The 20,958-nt window shown below is 37.4% G+C and overlaps 1 protein-coding gene and 1 pseudogene across 1 annotated transcript in view; one reads left to right on the top strand and one right to left on the bottom strand.

Annotated features, from left to right (window-relative positions):
- Window positions 1-20,958, bottom strand: part of PTCHD4 (patched domain containing 4) — a 174,060-nt gene that overhangs the window by 120,414 nt on the left and 32,688 nt on the right. The window contains exon 2 of the mRNA XM_041771888.1: window positions 187-667. Coding sequence (XP_041627822.1) covers window positions 187-667 — 481 coding nt within the window. The remainder of the gene's footprint in view (window positions 1-186; window positions 668-20,958) is intronic.
- Window positions 20,242-20,448, top strand: LOC121475450 (annotated as a pseudogene).

Raw genomic sequence — 20,958 nt, 5'->3', positions numbered from 1 at the left:
TTGGTCAGCCTAAAATTTCCAAAAGACCCAATAAGGTGAAGCAGAGATTAGCCCAAGTAACTTGATGTAATCACACACAGACACATCAGTGAAAAATTAAAACAGATTTCTGCCTGAGAATTCAAGAAATGTACTACCTTGCCCCAAATCGGCAAGAATCCAATTACCACAAGGATGGATAGTTACCCATGGCGAAGAATGGGATTCCCAGCAGGGTGGAGTTGTACTTTCCGTCAGTGATGAAGAAGATCCCTGCTGCCGTGATGATGGAGATGCACACCGTGAGCACCCCCAGGAGGCCCAGAAAGGGCTTGCTGCGCAAACAGTCCTTCATGGAGCTGGAGAGGGTGGCTGTGGTCAGGATCAGCACAAGGCTTACCAGGACCTTGCTCCTGGCTAGGATGCTGGTCTTATGAAAGTCTCTCCAGAGGCTAAAAGATGCTAACGAGTAGAGCTGCAGGTCCTGGTGCTCCTCCTGGAGCTTCTTCATGAGCTTACAGAACTCATTCTCCCACTTCTCCCCTATGAGGTCTTGGGTAGCAGAGCCATAGGTCTGGAGGTAGTAGGTGATTTGAATGGCTCTGGCTGACTTGACCCGCTGGTCCTTGCTGTTTGGCACTTCTACTACCCCGCCCAGTTGGTGTCCAATAAAACTGTTCCTCCCATCCTTGAAAATAGAAAGAGGGGAGACTTAAAGTTAGCAGAGGATGCACATTTCAAACAACAGATTCTTACTCTAAGTGAAGGAACACAACTTCCTTCAGAGGTTGGCTCTTGCAATTGTGGAAGTGATGTGGGTGAAGTGGCATGTTAGGATTTTATATTCAACTTTTTGGGGTGTCATGGGATACCATGCAAGATGATCAGGATTAGAAAGATGCAAAGAGTATTATGAAGCTATACAAGACTCACCACATGCATAGGATAATGTACATAAATATTATTTTGATTTATCCCATCCATACTCCATTCCAACCATTTCCTTCTGTAACAGTCTATTATAACTCCTTTATGCAGGATCAAGGTTGATGATTCAGTTTCAGCCAAAAGTGAAGCATGGCATGAGTTAACAGCATTTCAAAAATTAAAATAATAATTCATTTAATAAATATACACTAAACTTTTCAAGGTTAACATGCACACCTACACCAACACACACACACACACACATCCATACTCTGGGGGCACAACTGAATATTGCAAAACAAATAGAAGATACTGTTGTTTTGTTTTCTTTTTACAATTAATATAATAGTGTTGAAAGACTTTGTAAATATGATGTAGCCCTTGTTCACTCATTACAAAGTTCCCTTCAAACACCTGCCTCAGTTCATAGGTTGACCCTTTTCCCACAGAACAGAGTGGATAAACCCCCTAAATGAAACTGATGAGATTTCAGGTAGGATTGTCAAAAGTCATTTTGATTTTCAGAATTTCTCATGATGTAGAGCAGACAAGATCATATTAATAGGACATTTATAAGAGAGGTAATCACTTCTCTTTAAGGTACACGCAAGGTGGACACTGAGTTGCTTAATTCAGAGGAGTAATTTTTAAGCAGTGTGCCTCAAGACTCAGAGGGAAATCCCTGACAGCCATGACCAAATTTTCAACAACTTGGATATTTTCTTTTTGCCACAACTGTCATTCACTTCCATGGCAATGCTTGTCAGCTGTGATATTGAGCCCAATAGCAGGTTGCAAGATGGAGCATAGCATTGAAAATGTGCTGCAGGTACTGTGTGTAATGCAGGCACAAAGGTGAATCTATGCTCTAAGGAGAATTTGCGTTTGCTACATCAACCAAGACTTTTATCTCATGAGGACAGAAAAGTATAGAGTCAGAGCAGGAAACAGTCCTTTCTAGAAGGGTAGTGCAGAAGGGCAATAAACCCAACAGTCTGGGCAGCCCGGATGGCTCAGTGGTTTAGCGCCGCCTTCAGCCCAGGGCGAGATCCTGGAGACCCTGCATGGAGCCTGCTTCTCCCTCTGCCTGTGTCTGCCTCTCACTCTCTCTCTCTCTGTGTATCTCATGAATAAATAAATAAAAAATCTTTAAAAAAAAACCAACAGTCTGATAACTCTGGTGATTTTCACAAAACTGCGAGGCACTGTCTACTCAAGCAGACATGTATAACAGTTAATGTGAAGTGGTTTAGTCCAGACACCTGTATCTGAGGTCCTTGTTCCTATTTGTATTTTTAGTGTATACCAAAGTAACTGTAATACTTGAGAGTGTGTTGCAAACACAAGAAGTTTGAGAAATTTACAGAAAGTACAAGTGCTGTTAGTAAGATCATTAATAAAAATTGTGAGGAATAAATTTCAGTCACTTCACATACCCATTTTCCCCGTACATGTTCAATGAAAGCAATTTTTCTATTTAATACAACCTGACCAACTTCTGATGAGTACTATATTTCTAAATAAGAATTTAATTAGGGGTTTCTTCCCTCCTGTACTTGATAAATTTCCCACTTCTAAGGCATCTTTGTAAATTTTCCATCTTCTTTTATATATATATATATATATGTATGTATGTATATATATATATATTCACTATATATATAATATATATATTCCAGATTATATATATTCTAGATTATATATATATATTCCAGATTTTATATATATACATATATATATGTATATATATATATATATATATATATATATATATTCCAGCTGGAGGTTCCTAGCATCCTGTTTTGAAACCTGTGGGTTTCTCTGATGAGCTGCAAGAGAAAAGGTAGGAGAGCTTCAAAGAAGGAGTGGGAATCCTGTCCCAGCACTGAGACTGGAATATGGTTTCCACTCTTTAAATAATCTCCACTTTTGCTCCTGAATTAGGCTTGTTTATTTTTGTTTTATGCTTGGTATAATTTTTAGCTCCACCCTTGTGTCTACTTCTTTGAAATCCCGTCTGTGATGTTGACTTGTGCTTTCGATTATTTGAAAGAGAAAGTATTTTAAAAGCTATATTTATTCACTTAAGAATGTGCAGTTCCATCTGTCTTTACTCATTTCTGTCATCAAAAAGATTTCTCAGGGATCTTTAGCAGCAGAACAAAGATTTATGAGTCCCTCAGGCCTTATTTGAAGATTATAGTGGATCAAAGAGGGAACTGATAATGTGTCTGGACAAAAGTCAAAACTCTACAGAAAGCAAAATATAGAGTTTTAAATAACTGATCATTATTGAGTTTGGCTAACTGCTCACCCTCCTTTTGAAGTTGTCTAATTTCCATTTCTTACAAAAATTACTTCATAAAAGATATGATTTAATCTCATTATATTTAAAAACAAATACAAATACAATATTTATAACAAACACAATGAATTTCTCTCTCTTAATCTGCTCTACTCCATGCACCAGAACAAAATAAACAAGGTCTTAAGATGTTCTTAGACAGGAAGCTCTGCTGAAATGAAATTTTGTACAAGCCATTGGCCCAGTCATCCTACTCAGTGTAGTCCTGAGAAATATTTGTAAGTAAAATTTTACTATTTTGTAAGAGGTGGGAGAAGAGCTTTATCATTTTATGGGTGCTTCTATGTAGGAGAAACAAAGAATGAATGGAACATGTATTTTAATTATCCTCTGGGCAGAACTTCCCTGGACCTATCAGGAGTCAAGGAGTCACATGACCTGGGTTGCAGCATGCCTGTCACACCAACTGGATCAGAAACCATTGGCTGGTTCATTTCCCTTGTAGGTTTCCATTTTATCATCTTTAAAATGAGCAGATATGAATATATGAGTAAATGTTTACACAATATTGAAGATATTTTTCAGATCTATTATTCTATGAAAATACTACCTATAAAGTTACTTCAAAGAGAGCTGAATGTCAGAAATGATATCATTATGATAGAGCCATAGATGGATTGTTTTTATGCCTTAAAAAAATCTTACCAATTGTCAGGTAGGACATTTTTGTTTAAGAGATGAGCAAACATAGAGGCCCAGAGAGGATAAAACTGTTCATCAAAGTGATGAACCCAGTGTTCCAAATCTAATTCCAAATCTAAAACTTTCTAGAATCCTATAGGGGTGATTTCAGGGAAGCCATTTTGACTCCTAGTCCCTGTTAACTGCTGTTTATGATTAAAACTTATTTCATGTGTGTAGATCCCTTTTTTCCCAATGTTTTACTCTCCACCGAACCAATTACCTACCATTTATATTGATTCAACTTCTTCATTTTCTAGTAAACCCTCCTACACAAATTCTAGTTTCTTTAAGTGCAGAACTCACATTATGTCCCCATGAAGATAAACCTTAAAAATACAAGATGATAACACACCACTTCCAATGCTCTCCTGAATTGAACAGGCATCATTAACGTGAGATGAATTGAAATTCCGAATTCCTACCCTTGTGCTCACTTTTGCTTTTCTTCAGTCTATTTCTCTACCTTAAAGCCATAGCTCACTTGCACAACTCTAAATGAGATTACACCATTTATACATTTAAAACCTACTGGCTTCCACTTGCATTAGGAATAACAGAATTCCTTACCAGGGCTGTGAGGCCATGCATGTCCCACTGCTGGCTGAGCCTCAGACCTTGTCTCCCACCACTCTTCTCCCCATGAACTCTGTTCTAGTTATCCCACCTTTCTTCCTACTGCTTGAACACAACAAATTATTTTTCACCACATAGCCTTTGCAACAGCTACACCCTCTGCCTGGAATGCTTTACTCCATTCTTCCACTGCCAGGGCTCATTTCTCCTGGTGGTCCTATCTTCAAGGAGACCATGTGAACCACATGGTCTAAATTAGACACCTCCTTTCCAGCAATCACTTTATTACATACCCTTATTTTTTCTTCTTCCTATAAAGGACTTCTATCTGAAGCAATCTTATTCATCATTTAATTTCTCCTCCACTAGAATGTGTGCTTGTTGAGAGCAGGTGCCTTTCTTCTCTTACTCATTGATAATCTCCCTGTGCCTAGAATGCAGCCTGCTCTATAATGAACGTTCCATAATATTTAATTCAGCTCACCCTGAAGTGTATAAAACTAGTCATACATTATTTGTTCAGAGACCATTTTGTGAAGAACAGAAAAAGTAAAGGACAGTTCAAAGTGAGGACAATAGGGCCTTGGATAAAGAAAGGTATATATAGAAATTAGAGGCTGGTACTGAAAACACACACACCCACACCCACCCACACACACACAAATTTTGACCTTTCTTTTTTTCAGTCTCCTTATTCTAGTGTAACGTTTCCCCAAAATACAGTCTCTCTTCCATTTTCACTGTAGACCAAACATGTGGGAGTAAGCTTATCAACCGACAGGGGGCCTTAGTGAGTACTGGGAAAACCGGTTTGTAGGCACTGTGGTCTGGGTGCAAAGGACAGCCCAAATGTTCCAGGAACTGAAGGGAACAAGGGAGTTTGAGGCTAGAGAGGAAAGCAGGGCTTTTTCAGTAAGAGCCAGGAAAGCCTTATATTAAGGAGCTGGAGTTAATTGTTCTGCAGTAAGAAACCACTGGGTGTTTTAAGCAGGGAATGAATGGCATGCTTTCCTTTTTGGAGTGCTCTCTATTGCACTGTGGCAGATGATTTTGGGAGTCAGGATGACTTGAAAGAAAAGAGCTCCATTAGGAAGTCCCTGCAGCATTTCAGGTTCTTGATGCAGCATGAAAAAAAAAATGTCAGCTGAGGCCGTCTGTGGTAGGTGACTTGTTCCAAGGTGAATCAATGTATTTACAGGTCACGAGGCTACCTCATGCCCATGAGGCATTGCATCATACTCTCTCTCCAGGAGCAGTAATGCCAGAAAAAAAAAAATCTTGGGTTCTTTAGGTCTCATTTCATTTACGGTTACTACTTTGTAGCTCTTAAAAATTACTACCCAATCCGAAGCTCTGCAATGGAAAAGGAAATTAAAACTCTCAGAGACAAGATCAAAGAATAAATTCTTCAAGAGATAGGAGAGGAAAGAGACATTAATGTCATAAACCATTGTGCAGAGAAAAAGAATGTTCAATGATGCTTTGAAATTATAGGGGAGTAAGTGTCATATCTGCTCAATATATGTGCTAGGTTGCTATTAAGATACTTTCTGTGATTGCAAGATAATTTAGCTGCAGAGCTTCCGTCCAAGACAATTTTATTTCAGATTTCACTGATTTTCGATGAGGTAGACACTGCAAGGATATTGGAAACTTTAGATTGTCAGGCTTCCTTTATTGCTGAAAAGAAAATCTTCCTATGTATAGTCGGCAGTGACATTTCTAAAGGAATGGTAAGGTTTGTTGTTGTTGTTGTTTTGTTTGCTTAAATAATATTTTCCCTCCTGTTTTTTTCTTAATTTAGATCTCCTTGTTTTATTCTCAACTCCAAATATTGCAGGATAAACTATGATTAAATGAAATTCATCAGCTATCTTGAATTTCCTCACCAGAGCTTCATGTTTAACAAGTAAGTAAAGAGAAAGCAGGTTCCTACAAGGTATTTAGTTAAAGAAAAAACTTATTTTAAAACTTATTTTAAAAATGAAGCCTTTAAAAAAATAAATAAAATAAAAATGAAGCCTTTAAAGCATTAATATGCCCCAATAAGGAATAATTTACATTTGTGTCACATTACTCAGCTATAAGAGTACAGTGGTGTGTTTTTATTATTATTATTTTTTTCAAATAGGAGGGTTAAAAAAAATAAGGTTCATATTGTTGAAATGAAATACAAACTTTAGCCAACAGAAATATAAAGTAAGTTTAACAAGGCACTCCAGTGTATCGCTTTCTAACACGTGGGGCAGACACAGTTGTAAGACTTAAGAATTTTCTTATTGCATTATCCATTGTAACTCTTCTAGACAGTCTATGAGAGAATGCAATGCTGGAGTAGTCTCATGTCACTAAGGACGATCCAGGCACCCAGGGAGAGGACATAATGGTGTGCTACGAATTTGCATAGCTAATCACTTATTCCTCGTTCTGACTCCAATGGGCATGTTCTTAACACAACTGCACTGGAATAATTTATGAATACATTTGATTCAAAGGAAGTATAATACAGCAGATATGTACAAAGACTCAAGAGTCCAGCTGCCTCACTTAGAGACCCGGTGTCAACATGGACAAGGTGTGGAGCTGTCTGGATGTCAGTCTCATTACTGGTTAAACTAAGAATCATAACGCATTATGAGGATCAAGTGTGTTAATGTATAGTAAGCATTTAGAACAGTGCTTAGGAAGGGTTAGGCATTATTCTTGTTAATATGTCACAAATCAAATATTTGAATGATACTGCTTATTCACTTATCATCTAATATTATTCTACACTTCCAAGCAAATGTCTGTAATGAGAGATATTACAGATCTGCAGGGGATAGAATCCAGGCATCCGACTCCACTTTCCAATTCAGCTACTATACAGCAAGGTGACAAGGCATGCTGCTTGACTTTTATGGACACCAACTCTAACTCAAAAATAAAAGACTTGGCATATTTTTTCTAAAGGTTTCATTAGCTCTGTATTTAATGATTCATCTGTGGTAAAGTCATTAGACACTCCAAAGTAAGCTAGAGAAATCTACCCTAAGGGAAAAGGCAATAAGAAGGAAGAAGAAACACAAGATGACCCATGTTCATTTCCATAGAAACAAGAAGCTTTTTATCTTCTTTAAAATCTGGACCCAGTAGCTTGTCTCTCTCTCTTTGAATAACTTCCAGAAAGGAATCTTCTCAAATGCAAAAAGATCAAGAATTTGCCTAATTTTACCTAGGATAAATACATTTAATTTCTCCTTTACCTATACCCAATTTTTATACAAATTAATTTTAAAAGTGTGGAAGTAGAATGAACAACTACATGAAATGTGAGGCATATAGCAATAACTTTTTGTTTTTCTGTAATTCATATTAGTGACTCTGCCAAAGATTTCAATTGAAAGCAATATTACTATTTTAAGTGAGTCTTTCACAAAGGGATCAAATAACTATTCACAGGCAAGTGTTCCATATCAAAGGATATTTAGCTTTGATGCTATTCTCCATAAAGAAGGCTGGCCATCACTCATATGGGAGCATTTGTGGAATGCACAAAGGCCCTAAGCACAGTGCCCTCTTCAGGAAAGGGATTGTAAGTCCTGCCATTACCGTCTTTCCTATGAGCAAGGAACTCCAGAATTCACCCTAGCTTATAGCCACATCCTATTATTAAAAGTGTGACACCTGAGCCATTAGCACCCCTGAGTGGAAAATAGATCAGACTAACAAACTGCAGAGGCAAATTTAGAGTAGAGCTCAATCTTTTGATTGAGAAATCAAAATGGGAAAGAAGAAGGATCAAAAGCATAGGTATTGCAGATAACTATATGGGGGCTGCACTGCAGGGTGGTAAAGTCTTGGCATGCTGGAAGACGTGACATACAGATGGAAAGAGTCAAGAAAGACAGAGTCATTCATTCTTCAATTCTGTTATGACATGCTTTGTGTCAGCCAGATATTGAGGTTAGAATGGTGAACAGCTACAGTTCCTATAGTGGGTGATGAGGGAAAATATGTAAGCAGAAAGGCATTTAAAAAATATATATGTATTAAGGGAGTAGTGAAAAGTAATCATCTAGCCTAGCAGGAACTAAGAAGACTTTCCTAAAAGGGGGGCATTTTAGCTGAGATCTGAAGCATGAATAACAATTACACAGGTAAGATGGGGTATTGGTTGGTAGACATGGGGAAGGATGATCTAGGCAGAGGGAACAGCATGTGCAAAGGTCTAGCAAGGAGGATATGCATGTTGTGTTCCTGGGACTCTGAGAATGACTGTAATATTCTCAAATATGGGCGTGGGAAGGGGTGATGCAGAGATGAGTGCTGGAATTGAAAACATAAATTTGCTTATTCCAAAGCCCTCTTTGACTGCATTGTGAAAAAAGAAATGAACTTTAGGTGTGCCTTGGAAGGGAGAGAAACTAGAGAGGAGGCACTGAATGGTTTTCTTGCCTTCCTTATACCTTTATTTAAGCCAAGACCTACTTGATTGTATAAGCATCCATTTTTTAAAAAAACTTTATGGAATGCACACTATTCTGAAAAATAAATTTTCCCCATACCTAAGCCTTTTTCCAAAGAACAATTTCTTCTGAGTGCTAGAGATTCTAGGAGAAAAGCTTCCTTCCTAGAGGGGCAGAAGTTGCTAAAAGTGATTTACTTAATTCTAATGATTCCCATAAATCTAATAAATCCAAACAATACTTGTGTTGAGTGTCTGGGAAGGCAAATCACTAGTGTATATGTAGAAAACAAGATAAGGACAAATAGAACAAAAAGAAAAAAAATCTCTTCCTTGGAAGAGTTTGTACTTTTCTTATAGAAACAAAGCCTGTTAGATGGTGAGAAAATAAAGCGGCATAGAGTATTGCAACTCTGAAGACATTGCTGAAGAATGCAGATAACTGCTGAGGGTTGCAAAATTATATACATACAGCATGATCTCAACTATGTAAAAATAAATATGCAAGTATAAATATTCAAAGGAAATCATCAAAATTTAACATTGGCTCTTATTTGGTATAAAATTATAGGTCACATCTGCTTTCTTGGTTAGTTGGTTATTTTATATCATTTTTTTAAGGCTATCAACTCATCAACAAAAATAATAAAAAATAAGTATGTTAAGGGAATGGTATAAAGGGTAATTAGGAATGGGAAGGATTAATTAGGTTCAACTGTTAATCAGATTTCACTTAGACAAGCAGTAGAAGAGGAAGGAGGACCAAGAATCAAGACTCCCTTGTTTCTGGGCTCCAGTCCTAAGTAATCTGCCTTGTGGCTTCTAAGTCAACTTATGATGGTTCATTCTTCTCCATGAAAGACTGTGGTTTTGCCCACTGAGATTTAATGAATAACTGCTCTACTTAAAGTTAAAGGTAAAGAATGGCAGATTCCTAGCTGCTAGGGTAGGGTAAAATGCTAACACGTAACTCTCAAGCTGATCTGACTTTGCACTGCCAGACTGATATTTTCTTTTCAAAGAAAAATCATGAAGACTTTGGTGGCTGAATATCACTTGTCTTCCATTGAACTTGGGTTCCAAATTGGCCCTCATGTGTTTCTTTTTCATTTCTGTCTTTGAATTTTTCCTTCCCATGCATTTTTTAAAATCTGAAAACAGAAGCCAAATTAATTGACCAATCAAACAAAAGTTTTTTGAGTATTTGCTATATATAAAACATCACTCTAAGCAAAAGCTTTCTTTCTTTCTTGAATTATCTAGATAACTGTAATCACAGAGGTCTAGATTATGAGGTTGGTTACAACTTCCAACTTTCTGCAGTGTGGAGATAGCATTGCCATTTATGAACTCCATTTCTCTAATTTCCTCTAACTTCTACCTTCCTTTGTTTTCGAGATCGTATAAAATTTTCATTCAAAGGGGTCTCTCCTGATGATGAATACATGTTGCTTTTTACTATTGTTATCTGTTTCACTGCTCCAATTAGCCTTCCAAGTTCAGTCAAGATAGAAAATTAAGATGATACATTTCTCAAGCTAAAGGAAACTAATTGGGGGCACATATTTCGAGGAAAGGTAGAAGAATTGACATATTGAAAGAGAATGTGAAACAGAGAATGTAACGTTTATTTGCAGTTGCGGGTGAGGTTAGCTGTGTCTTAATCCTTTGATAAAACAGCAGTGACATCCTTGCATGTCTACTAAAGATAAATCAGATGTTAATATTTCATCATCTTACATGAACCTTCGCCTTACCTCTTCCTTTCTCCGTCTCCTTTCTCCTCTACCTCTCCTGCCTCTTTCACCTGCTTTTTTTTTTCTCGCTCTCCTCCCCTCTGACCCTTTCTCTCAGTCTTCTTCTTCCTCCCATCGCTGTCCTTCCTTTATTTGAAAGACAACTGCCTCAAAGCCACAGTGAGGATAATTATTGAACTATGTCAGTAAAATGCTAGATAAAGAATACAATGCTTGCTTAATTCTATTTTATCTTCACTAAATTACCTTTCCTTTTTAATCCTCAAAAGGACAGACATGCTTTGAAAGTAACATGTGTGTGATATACATTCTAATGAGATCCATGAAATTGTTCTTTACCACCACCAAGATATCCAGCATCAAAGATATTAAAATAATTGAAAGCCTTTTTGATAAAGTTAAGAAAATAAGTACTCTCCTATCTCACAGCTCCATGTGGGTTAAATATTACTCCTCTCAGCACTGGAGACAAGGGTATAATGGCTCACCTTTGCAAGTGTGTTAACATTTTCTATGTTGATGTGACATATTTTTCTCAAGTGTTAATCTTTGTATTAAACTCTGTATTCTTGGATATCTAGAAAAGGAACATCTGGATGCCTCTAGGAGGTAGAATTGTAAAAGCTAATAATACTTTTAAGATACCTGAATAAAAAAAATTAATTCAAAAGCAAAGTGTGTGTTTTTTGCTTGATAGTTTAACTGCAAAAGATTATCCAAAAATCTTTAAAGATTAGAAAATAATTTTCTGCTTGTATTTCTTGAGAGGAAAAGAATTGCTTTTCTGGTTGTCTTTGTTTAAGGCTAATATTAAACAAAAATATCAACATACAAATACTTGCCTTATGTAGGAAAGAAGTAACCCACTCAAGTTAAGCAAGGAAATAAGTCAGAAGCATATTAAATTATGTATAATGATTACAGACCCTAGTTTTAGTAAAGAAGGTAAAATTTCATGTTATTTTATCACAACTCAGAAAAACTCATGGAACACTCAAATACATGTGTTTTTATTTTATACTTCTGTGAGGTTTTTCAAGTGATAGTATTCACTATTTGATCCTATATCCCCATTTTGGGTTTGGAACATATGGTAACTTTAATAGGTTAGGTGGTAGCAAGTTACAATGAGTAAAAGCATATACAATGGATTCTCCCGAAATATTTGGCAATTGATTTACTTTTTATGCGATAGGGATTTTTATGCAACAGAGGAAAATACTAAGGCAGACAGACTCATTATAATGAAAGTAATCATTACTGTAAATTTACTATTCAAAATTAGGCCAATTTTAAGTGGGCCGACCCACATTCTAGCCTTTGGGAGTTTAATTGCATGTACTACATAAACATGATTGCTGCTTCTTCCAGCCACACATAAATATCCCTCTTAGCTGTGTCAATTCTAGTATCACATAGTTCTGTTTCGTGAGGTTTGGAGACAATGCTTCTAATCAAAATTGCACTCATTTTAGATTGGTTTCAATTTACTTCTGAATTTTCCAAAATAGTGCCAAGCTTCACCAGTCCAATTTCTCATAATCTGACCATTAATATTTTTTTTCTTCAGCAAATCACTACTTTTCTTTTTAAAGCACAAAACTTTAGGATAGAGACTTCTCTTGACCTGTTCCTTCAAAGTTTTAAGAAATGAACTGAGATCTCTTCTCCATTTCTCAGATGTAGGAGGCATTCTAGAGGTATCACAGGCCACATGGCTGGCAATAGGAGTCTGGCTTTAAGGTCTAGAGAACTTGAGGTCAAGTGCTGATTTAGCCACTTAAGATCACTGTGACTTTTGGAAAATTGCTTAGATTCTCTGAGCCTTAGGGCACCTGGGTGGCTCAGTGGTTGAGTGTCTGCTTTTGGCTTAGGTTGTGATCCCGGAGTTCTGGGATCCTGGAGTTCTCCCCTCAGGGAGCCTGCTTCTCTCTCTGCCTATATCTCTGCCTCTCTCTCTGTGTCTCTCATGAATAAATAAATAAGATCTTAAAAAAAAAAAGATTCTCTGAGTCTTTTTGGTCAGTTATGAAATGGGACAGTCTAGCTCATAAACATTATTATGAAAAATGAGTTCAAGGATATTTGAAGAGGGTGGCACCCCATGTGTCATTTCATAAAGGCTCTGTCAATAGTTATTATCTAATTACAAAATGATGGTTGAGTGATTCAGTAATCTCAAAATGAAATAAAAACAGAGCATGGTCTTTGGTACCACAGTAGCAAAAACATCTCATCAACCCTCAGTCTATTCTACAAGTACAAGAAGTTTCTAGGCCTTCGGAACTAGAGTATATTTAGCTAAAAGGAGGAACAAATGATAATTGTTTGTTCTAGTCCTGACAGTCCACTTTGTCTGACTGAGAGCTTGCCCAGCTCAGTGTTGGGTCAGGAGACAGACTGTATCTGGCATTTTTAAGGGGGAACCTAAAATGGTTGGTTTAAATTTCCCCTTAATACATTCTGTATGACCACCCAAACACAGGCTTTCTTTACTTTGGAAAAGAATTCAATATCAGAGCCAATTTACTGGGAAACTGAACTCATGAAGTTTACTCTCCTTCACAGCACGCATCCTGGGTTTCCCTGGGGTCAGGAATTGAGTCAGGCCCACATGTCAGCCCTGCCATCTGCTTTTATTCTAGGCACCAAACAGGTGGGGTGTCAGGATGTAATGAATTCCATCCTAGAAAGAGAGCTTACAGCTCTTTGGCATTCAGTATAGCCAAGACTATGATGGAATGATGGAAGGAGGAACCCGTCCCCCTGATTCCACAATCTAGGGGGTCTCCTAACTGAATTATCTTTCTGCAACTAAAAACACCTGGTGAACAAGCCTCTCCTAACTTCCTTATTTTATCACCTCTCTTTACATTTCATATATAAAAGGGCACATGGTTTCATTTTGTGTTTGCTGACCAGTTTGTGTTTACTGATCCATTATTTTATTACCCTACCAGATTGTTCAGAGCGATATAATTTCATTGAAATAATTTGCAGCAAACTTTGATTTTAATACGCTTGCTTTAGTATAATATTTCATGCTTGCTATAAGATACTACATGTTCTCTCCAATATTCTGTAACATACTACAGGCATTCCTGATGTTTATTCAAGAATGCCAAGAGTGCTATCACAGTGTTAATAGAAATCCAAAGTATTTCATCTTCTTCATTGATAGCAGATATCTTCATTCAAATGAGTTGTTTATATTAAAGTGAAAAGAAGGAAAAAAGATACAAAATGAAAAATGCAAACAAAAAAGGACCACAAAGACATGGCTTCCAACTTAACACACCCAACAGAGAACTTGTGTTTTTAGAGCACCTGCTACAGATGAAACAATTTTACAGGCACAAAAACATGAAAGGCTGGTTCATTGTCCTAAAGAACATTCACCATCACTCTGCCTTACTGCAACACAGGTTCATTCCCTATAATTTTGCAAGTAGTCAGAGAATTCGAGGCAGCTATGTCACACCTTCCTTAGGAATAAGGTGAGAGGCTCTCTATTTTCCATGGCTTAGGTAAAGAAAACAGTCCAACATCTTTCATTTACATGGAGGTCCTCTGTGGAAACACAATTAACTCTGTGAGTGGGTGTTTGCCTTGACTAAGAAATCAGGGCTATTTGAAGCCACCACAATCAGTTACATAAGCAGGTATTTAGGGGAGACTTTCCAAATGCATATTGCTATGTCAAGACACTGTTAAAAAAAACATTAATAACACACACACTCAAAACCACACTCCCTCAGAATTGGGGCTGGCAGCTGTCTGGATCACACTGGAGCTATTTACAAAAAAATACTGAGCAAGTTTCTAAAGGAATGGAATGGCACTCAGCCCTTAGCTATGCAATTTGGAATGAGCAAGGATTCCTCCTGGCATGGAAGTGCAATGAGGCCCACCACTCCCTCCAATAGCAGTTTTGTTTGTTTTTTTTCCGTCCAACAGCAGTTTCAACAATGATGTTTGCTATTCCTTATCTAGAGCAGAAAAGAAGTATAAACCCAAGGGAAACATCAGGAGGGTCTTGTGCACCATCTGAAGGAATCTGAAAGGGTTGCCACTGAAAATCTTTAAAACAAGAAGGGACTTGGGATATACGTTAGAAGTTTCCTTTGATAACAATATGAATGGTCTGAAATGTAGGTGTGGGTATGTGCGCGCATGCCGGAATTTTACAATAGTATTTATTGATTGCTATTTATTGATAAGGAGGTTCCAATATACTCTCAGGAGAGAGACAGTCCCTAAAATGAGCAAGTGAAAACAAATTAAAAAAATAAAATGAGCAAGTGAATTAACAGAGGGATCTATTTACAGAAGAGAGAGGAGTTAATAAAGGGATCTTTAAGAAGTACAATGGATAGAACTGGGGGACTGACCCCTGTGAGAAATGAAGAAAAGAAGGGAGAAGTAAATGAGGACTCCCCAGTGTGGCTTAGGCACCTGTTGTACCACAATGGCACTTGCAAACCCAAAGACTGTGTGCGATTAGGGGAGGTGAAACTGGGCTCGAGATTTTGACTTTTAGGTACCTGAAAAAAACATTAGGTTGGAGATACTTACAAAGGAATAAAGTGCTTAAGATAGAGGCTAGAGATGAATACTTCAGAGGTATACACATTAAGATCTAAGACCACACTTGTCCAAGGAGTGAATAATGTGGGAAGACAAGATGCTGTGGGGAGAATCCATAAGAATGAGGAAAATAAGGTCAGAAAGAGTCATTAAAGGCAAACAATGCAGAAAAATAGTGAGCCTTTTTGTAGAGTCTACATATGTTGATGAAATATTTCACCAACCCTTTTATTAAAGGAATTATAAGAGGAATTATAATAGATGGCAACCCATTTGCTGACATTTGTTTAATTATCTCAGAATACATTTTTTGTCAGGCACGGGCTTATAGTACACTCAAATGTTCCAATTCATTGAAATGAAAGTGGTTCAGATCCACAGAACAGTCTTCAGTTGGAATATTTTTTTCAGTGCTTTAATAGGAAATTCCCGCCAGTCAAGTGAAGGTGCATCCTGTTCAACCTTTTGAGATGAAGGATTTGCCTTTTAATGAGATATTTGCATTTCATTATAATGATGTACCCTCCGTCCTTGACTTGATTATTCTCTACAGAAGCAGGGACTTCTTTGGACCATGTACTTGGCTTAGAGTAATGACAGATTCCAGAAAATTTATCTCAGGCATTTAAAAGAAAAAAAGGCATAGTTAAAAGAATTGAGTATTAAAAAAAAAAAGCCCCCTCCCCTCCTCTGCTGGGTGCAATATAAAAAGAATACTTAGAAATGACCTCACAAATTTCCTATTTCACAGCCAGGCATTTGTGAACACAGAACTAGTCATGAAGAGCCATGTTAGATTAGATCATTGAATATGCTAAGAATTATTTGTAAAAGGGAGCTTGATCATCAAGGCCACCTGAGTCAGCAGGATATTTTAAGCAAGGAAATAGCTGCATACATTTGTGTGTGGAGGGGGCTTCCAACTTCTAACCTAATACGGCATAGCAACACCTTGGATAGACACAAGTTAAATTAAATCATAAAGAAATAACAAAATGACCTTCGATCTACGAAGCAACAGCACACTGCATTAAGAATAATTTGAACAACTTGACACATTTGCTGGTTATAATGAAATCACATGGTCAGGTTTTCTAGTTGGATCAATATGATCATTAAAGCCACAATGTCTCTGAGAGAACTTTGGAATTGTCTGAGACATGTTAACTTATTTGCAAGAAAGTTTCTTATATTTGGTAAATAAAAAAAGTTAGAACTGACATCAAAAATTTCAAGAACCTTAAACTGGAGGAAAGCTCTTTCCTCTGAAGTCTTATGGCATCTTCTGGATTTGCTCAAACAACAATTTTCATCACTATACAGTATTCTCATTATTTTTATTTCTCCCTTTCTTTACTGGAAACTTCTTGAAGGCAGAAGAAAGTGTTTCATATTTTTATTTTGCTTTGTTTTGTAATTGCCTATGATACAGCATCCTCTTAAAAATCTATTGAACAAAGGGTGGTTAAGTGTCTTATCAGCTCAATTTTTTTTCTTTCTGAATTGTGTATCTTTTCTGAATAGAAAAGGACAGGGTTATGAGTACACAAAGAAACCAAATGGTCTAATTTACATATGAAATTCCAGAGTTTGAAATCAGCTTCTAGGCAATAGAGTTAATCATCTCTTAAGGGTTACGAAGCTAAACCCTCCACCTATCATAGGAAATCCTATTCGCTGGAAATGGTGTGGATCTAGAATGTTATAATCAGGAGAATCTTTTACATTTACAGTACTCCCCCTTATCCACAGGAGATACATACCCAGATCCCCAGTGGATGCCTGAAACCACGATAGCACTGAACTCTATGTATACGTTTTTCTTCCTATGCATAAATATTTATTATAAAACTCAATTCATAAATTAGGTACAGTAAGAGAGCAACAAAAATAACTAACAACAAAATGGAACAATTATAACAGTATACTATAACAAAAGTTATGTAAATGTGCTCTGTCCCTCAAAATACCTTACAGTACAGCACTAACCCTTCTTCTTGTCATGATATGAGAGGATAACATGCTTTCATGATGAGATGAAGTGAGGGGAAAGTCACAGGCATTGTGATGTAACATTAGGCTGCTATGGACCTTTTTTTTAAAGATTTATTTATTTATTCAGGAGAAAGGGAGAGTGTGTGTGTATGTGTGAGCATGAGTGAGGGTAGGCAGAAAGAGAAGGAAAGAATCTCAAGCAGACTCCTCACTGAGCACAGAACCCCATGTAGGGCTCCACCTCACAATCCTGAGATCATGATATGAGCCAAAGTCAAAGGCACTCCTGCTGTTTACCTTCTGATGATATGTCAGAAGGAGGATCATTTACTACAGAGACCTGAAACTGCAGGACATGGAAACTGCACAAAGTGAAACCAGGGTGGGATTTAAGGGGGCTGGGGGCGGAGTGGACCACTGTATGTTTGTAGACATTGCAGGAAGCTGGGAGTGAGAATACCAAGGGTCTCTGGAAAAAGTGTGATACTTTGTACTGTTTCCATCTTTTCTGTTAATCTTTGAAGCCCAGTGCTGTCTTCTATCTGTGACTCTAAAGAAAACTAAGTGACTTTCTAACTTAGAAATCCTGTACCAAAGTTTCTCTTCTTCCATCACTGATAAGCCATGTGACCATTGGCCTTCATCCAACTTGAGTGACAAATGTCTCAAGGACCACTTCTCTGCCTGGACCTTCTGATCAGGTGATATAGGACTTCACTTTTTTTTTTTCATCTGTAGATTTAGTATGAAGTTAGTTTGTTCACATTGCAAACAATCCATGAGGCCATGTACATGGCCTTTCTCAATGACCAGGCAGCACTGGTAGGTATGGAGAAATAGTATGTTTTCCAGAAACTTCCTCCAGATGTGTGGAGACTTGTAATACTGGATTATAACAGTAGAGAAGAGCAAGACACTAAAGTAGCATATACATGGATAGGAACCAGGTACTTCATATTTTTCTCTTTATGTCAGAATGGTAGCTGGATGAGCACTAAGTGTACTCATCATGGTTTCTGCCTTCTCTTAAATATCTGTTCTGTTAATTCCCATTGTCTTGCTTGCACCTCTTATTTGGACCTGAAATTCTTTTTTTTTTAAGATATTTATTTATTTATTTATTTATTTATTTATTTATTTATGACACAGAGAGAGGGGCAGAGACACAGGCTGAGGGAGAAGCAGGCTCTGTGTGGGGAGCCCAATGCTAGACTTGGTCCTAAGACCCCGGGATCACGACCTGAGCTGAAGGCAAGCACTCAGCCACTGAGCCATCCAGGTGCCCCTAAAGTTGGTTTTGAAGAGTCAAACATAAGGCACCTTTTGAGGAACTGTGGGCCCCCTGGGGGGGCACTACATTTTGTAGAAATTTATGGGATACTGGATGTTGAAGAAAAAGAGACAGCATAAACATACTGTACACTTCTGACCAAAATTAGCTGTGGGATTTCTTTTGTGTCGCAGATACAGCAGTCATTGTTATTTTATTAAAAAAACACAAATAAAACAAAACACCTCCCCCACCAGGTGCATATGACCTAAATAAAAGGGCAAGTGTTTAGCAGGCAGGTTTAGACCTCAGTGATGGCACCTTTGGTTAAAGAGAGATGTGGAAGTCATTACTAGGTACCACGTGTGGTTGTGAAGGCAGAAGCTGGGATATGGGTCTCATCAAAAGGGAGTAGAATCAAGGCCTAGACACAGAAGATCAGCAGTTCACTACACTGCATCCCCTTAAGCTCCTTGACAGGAATGAAGATGTCCCAATGATGTTTTGGCTGCCATTTTAAAGGACAAAGCTGAGGGTGGGAAAACATGATATATATATTTTTTATGGTTTCAGAGAATTATAGTATTGTTAATATTTGAATGGAGGTTTGAAATATCAAAACTACTCTGTCACACAATTGTGATGGAGAGTGTGCTGGGGTGGGGCACAGCAGGTCTTTAGGTGGACTGTTCTCTATGCCTTTGCTGCTGCTCTCACTGCTGAATATTGGCATAGTGTGCACTTTTCCAGATCTATCGGCAGACTCATCACTTGAGCCCTCATCACTGTCGGCACCACCTCTTATCAGAATAAACTCCCTTTGCAGTCAATGAAAATTTTACTTTTCACTGATTCATCTCACTCCAGGAACCATGATTAGAAGACAAAACATCATGAAGAATTGAGTATTAATAAGGTATAGTTAAAATTATCTGGGCAGTGAGTTACTTGATCAGAGACAGCAAAGTACCTTCTTTTCCAGAGGAATTGTTAGACACTTTCCGCATTCACCCTCTCCCCAAAACTGGGCAAAGACATTTCTCAAAGAGTCAAACCACTTCTTCCTGATGCTGTACTATTCTTGTGCCCCAAATTGTCTCTCAAATGAAAAATGTAACTCATTTTCCTTACTTTTCTTCTTTAAATCATCTTTTTTCTTACTATCTGTGTGGTGAATGAATAAAAATCTCTTCGTTTTGCAGAGAAGTGTTTATAAATATTATTTTTTCCCTCATACATATAATATACCACTAAAACACTTACATGGAAGATGGCAACACATGATTCCACAGGATGAGCTCAAACTCTACCATTTATAATAACGAAGTATGAGGACTAGTTGGGTTACTTGGAATTAGGAAAATCGATCCTTCAAAAGATTCTAATATTTCACTCACAATTGTTTTTAAAGTGTGTTCTCTGAACCAGCAGTATCAACATCACCAGAAAACTTGGGAGAATTACAAGTTCTTTGAATCAAAAACTTAGGGAGGAGGGGCCAGCAAGTGTGTGTTTTAATAATAAGCCCTTAGGTGAGTCCAATGCACACTCAAGCTTGAGAACCACTGATCTAGAAGAACTTTTTTCTCCTGAGTTTGCAATGTCAGTTTGATGGCAAGGAGTCAAATTTCACAACAGAAACATGGCAAGAGGTTTAATTTCTTCTTCTTTTTTTTTTTTTTTAGTTCCCAAGAAATTCAGTATATAAATGTTAGTAGAGAGATGGCTAAAAGAAAAGGATCAAGAGAGATTAAGATTTAAGGAGAAAGGGATTTTTGGAATTAGGAGATAGATTAGAAGCTCGCTCCATCCATTCCACACATCGACCTGGTATTGCAGTACTTCCAGGAATGGTGCACCCCCATCAAAAGAAATAAAGGTTGCTTAAAATTTTTTTTAAAAATTAAGGAGAAAGACAATGTGTATAGCAAGACAGAATGAGGCTCACAGGCACCCAGGAGAAAACATCAAAGTGCTAAGATGAGGAGGTAGGGAAGCACTTAAACATGACACGTCACTCTGAAGAAATGTAGAGGTACACACACTCTAGAAGCCAAGAGTCCTCTTATAAAGGAAGTGTATGCCAATTTATGTCTTTCTTTTCTTTTCTTCTTCTTCTTCTTCTTCTTCTTCTTCTTCTTCTTCTTCTTCTTCTTTTCTTCTTTCTTCTTCTTCTTCTTCTTCTTCTTCTTCTTCTTCTTCTTCTTCTTCTTCTTCTTCTTCTTCTTCTTCTTCTTCTTCTTCTTCTTCTTCTTCTTCTTCTTCTTCTTCTTCTTCTTCTTCTTTCTTCTTCTTCTTCTTCTTCTTCTTCTTCTTCTTCTTCTTCTTCTTCTTCTTCTTCTTCTTCTTCTTCTTCTTCTTCTTTTCTTCTTCT

Source organism: Vulpes lagopus, chromosome 1 (genome assembly GCF_018345385.1).
Source record: "Vulpes lagopus strain Blue_001 chromosome 1, ASM1834538v1, whole genome shotgun sequence".
In the NCBI taxonomy this organism is placed as follows: Eukaryota; Metazoa; Chordata; class Mammalia; order Carnivora; family Canidae; genus Vulpes; species Vulpes lagopus.
The sequence above is the reverse complement of the archived record's forward strand: the minus strand, read 5'-3'. Positions and strand labels throughout refer to the sequence as shown.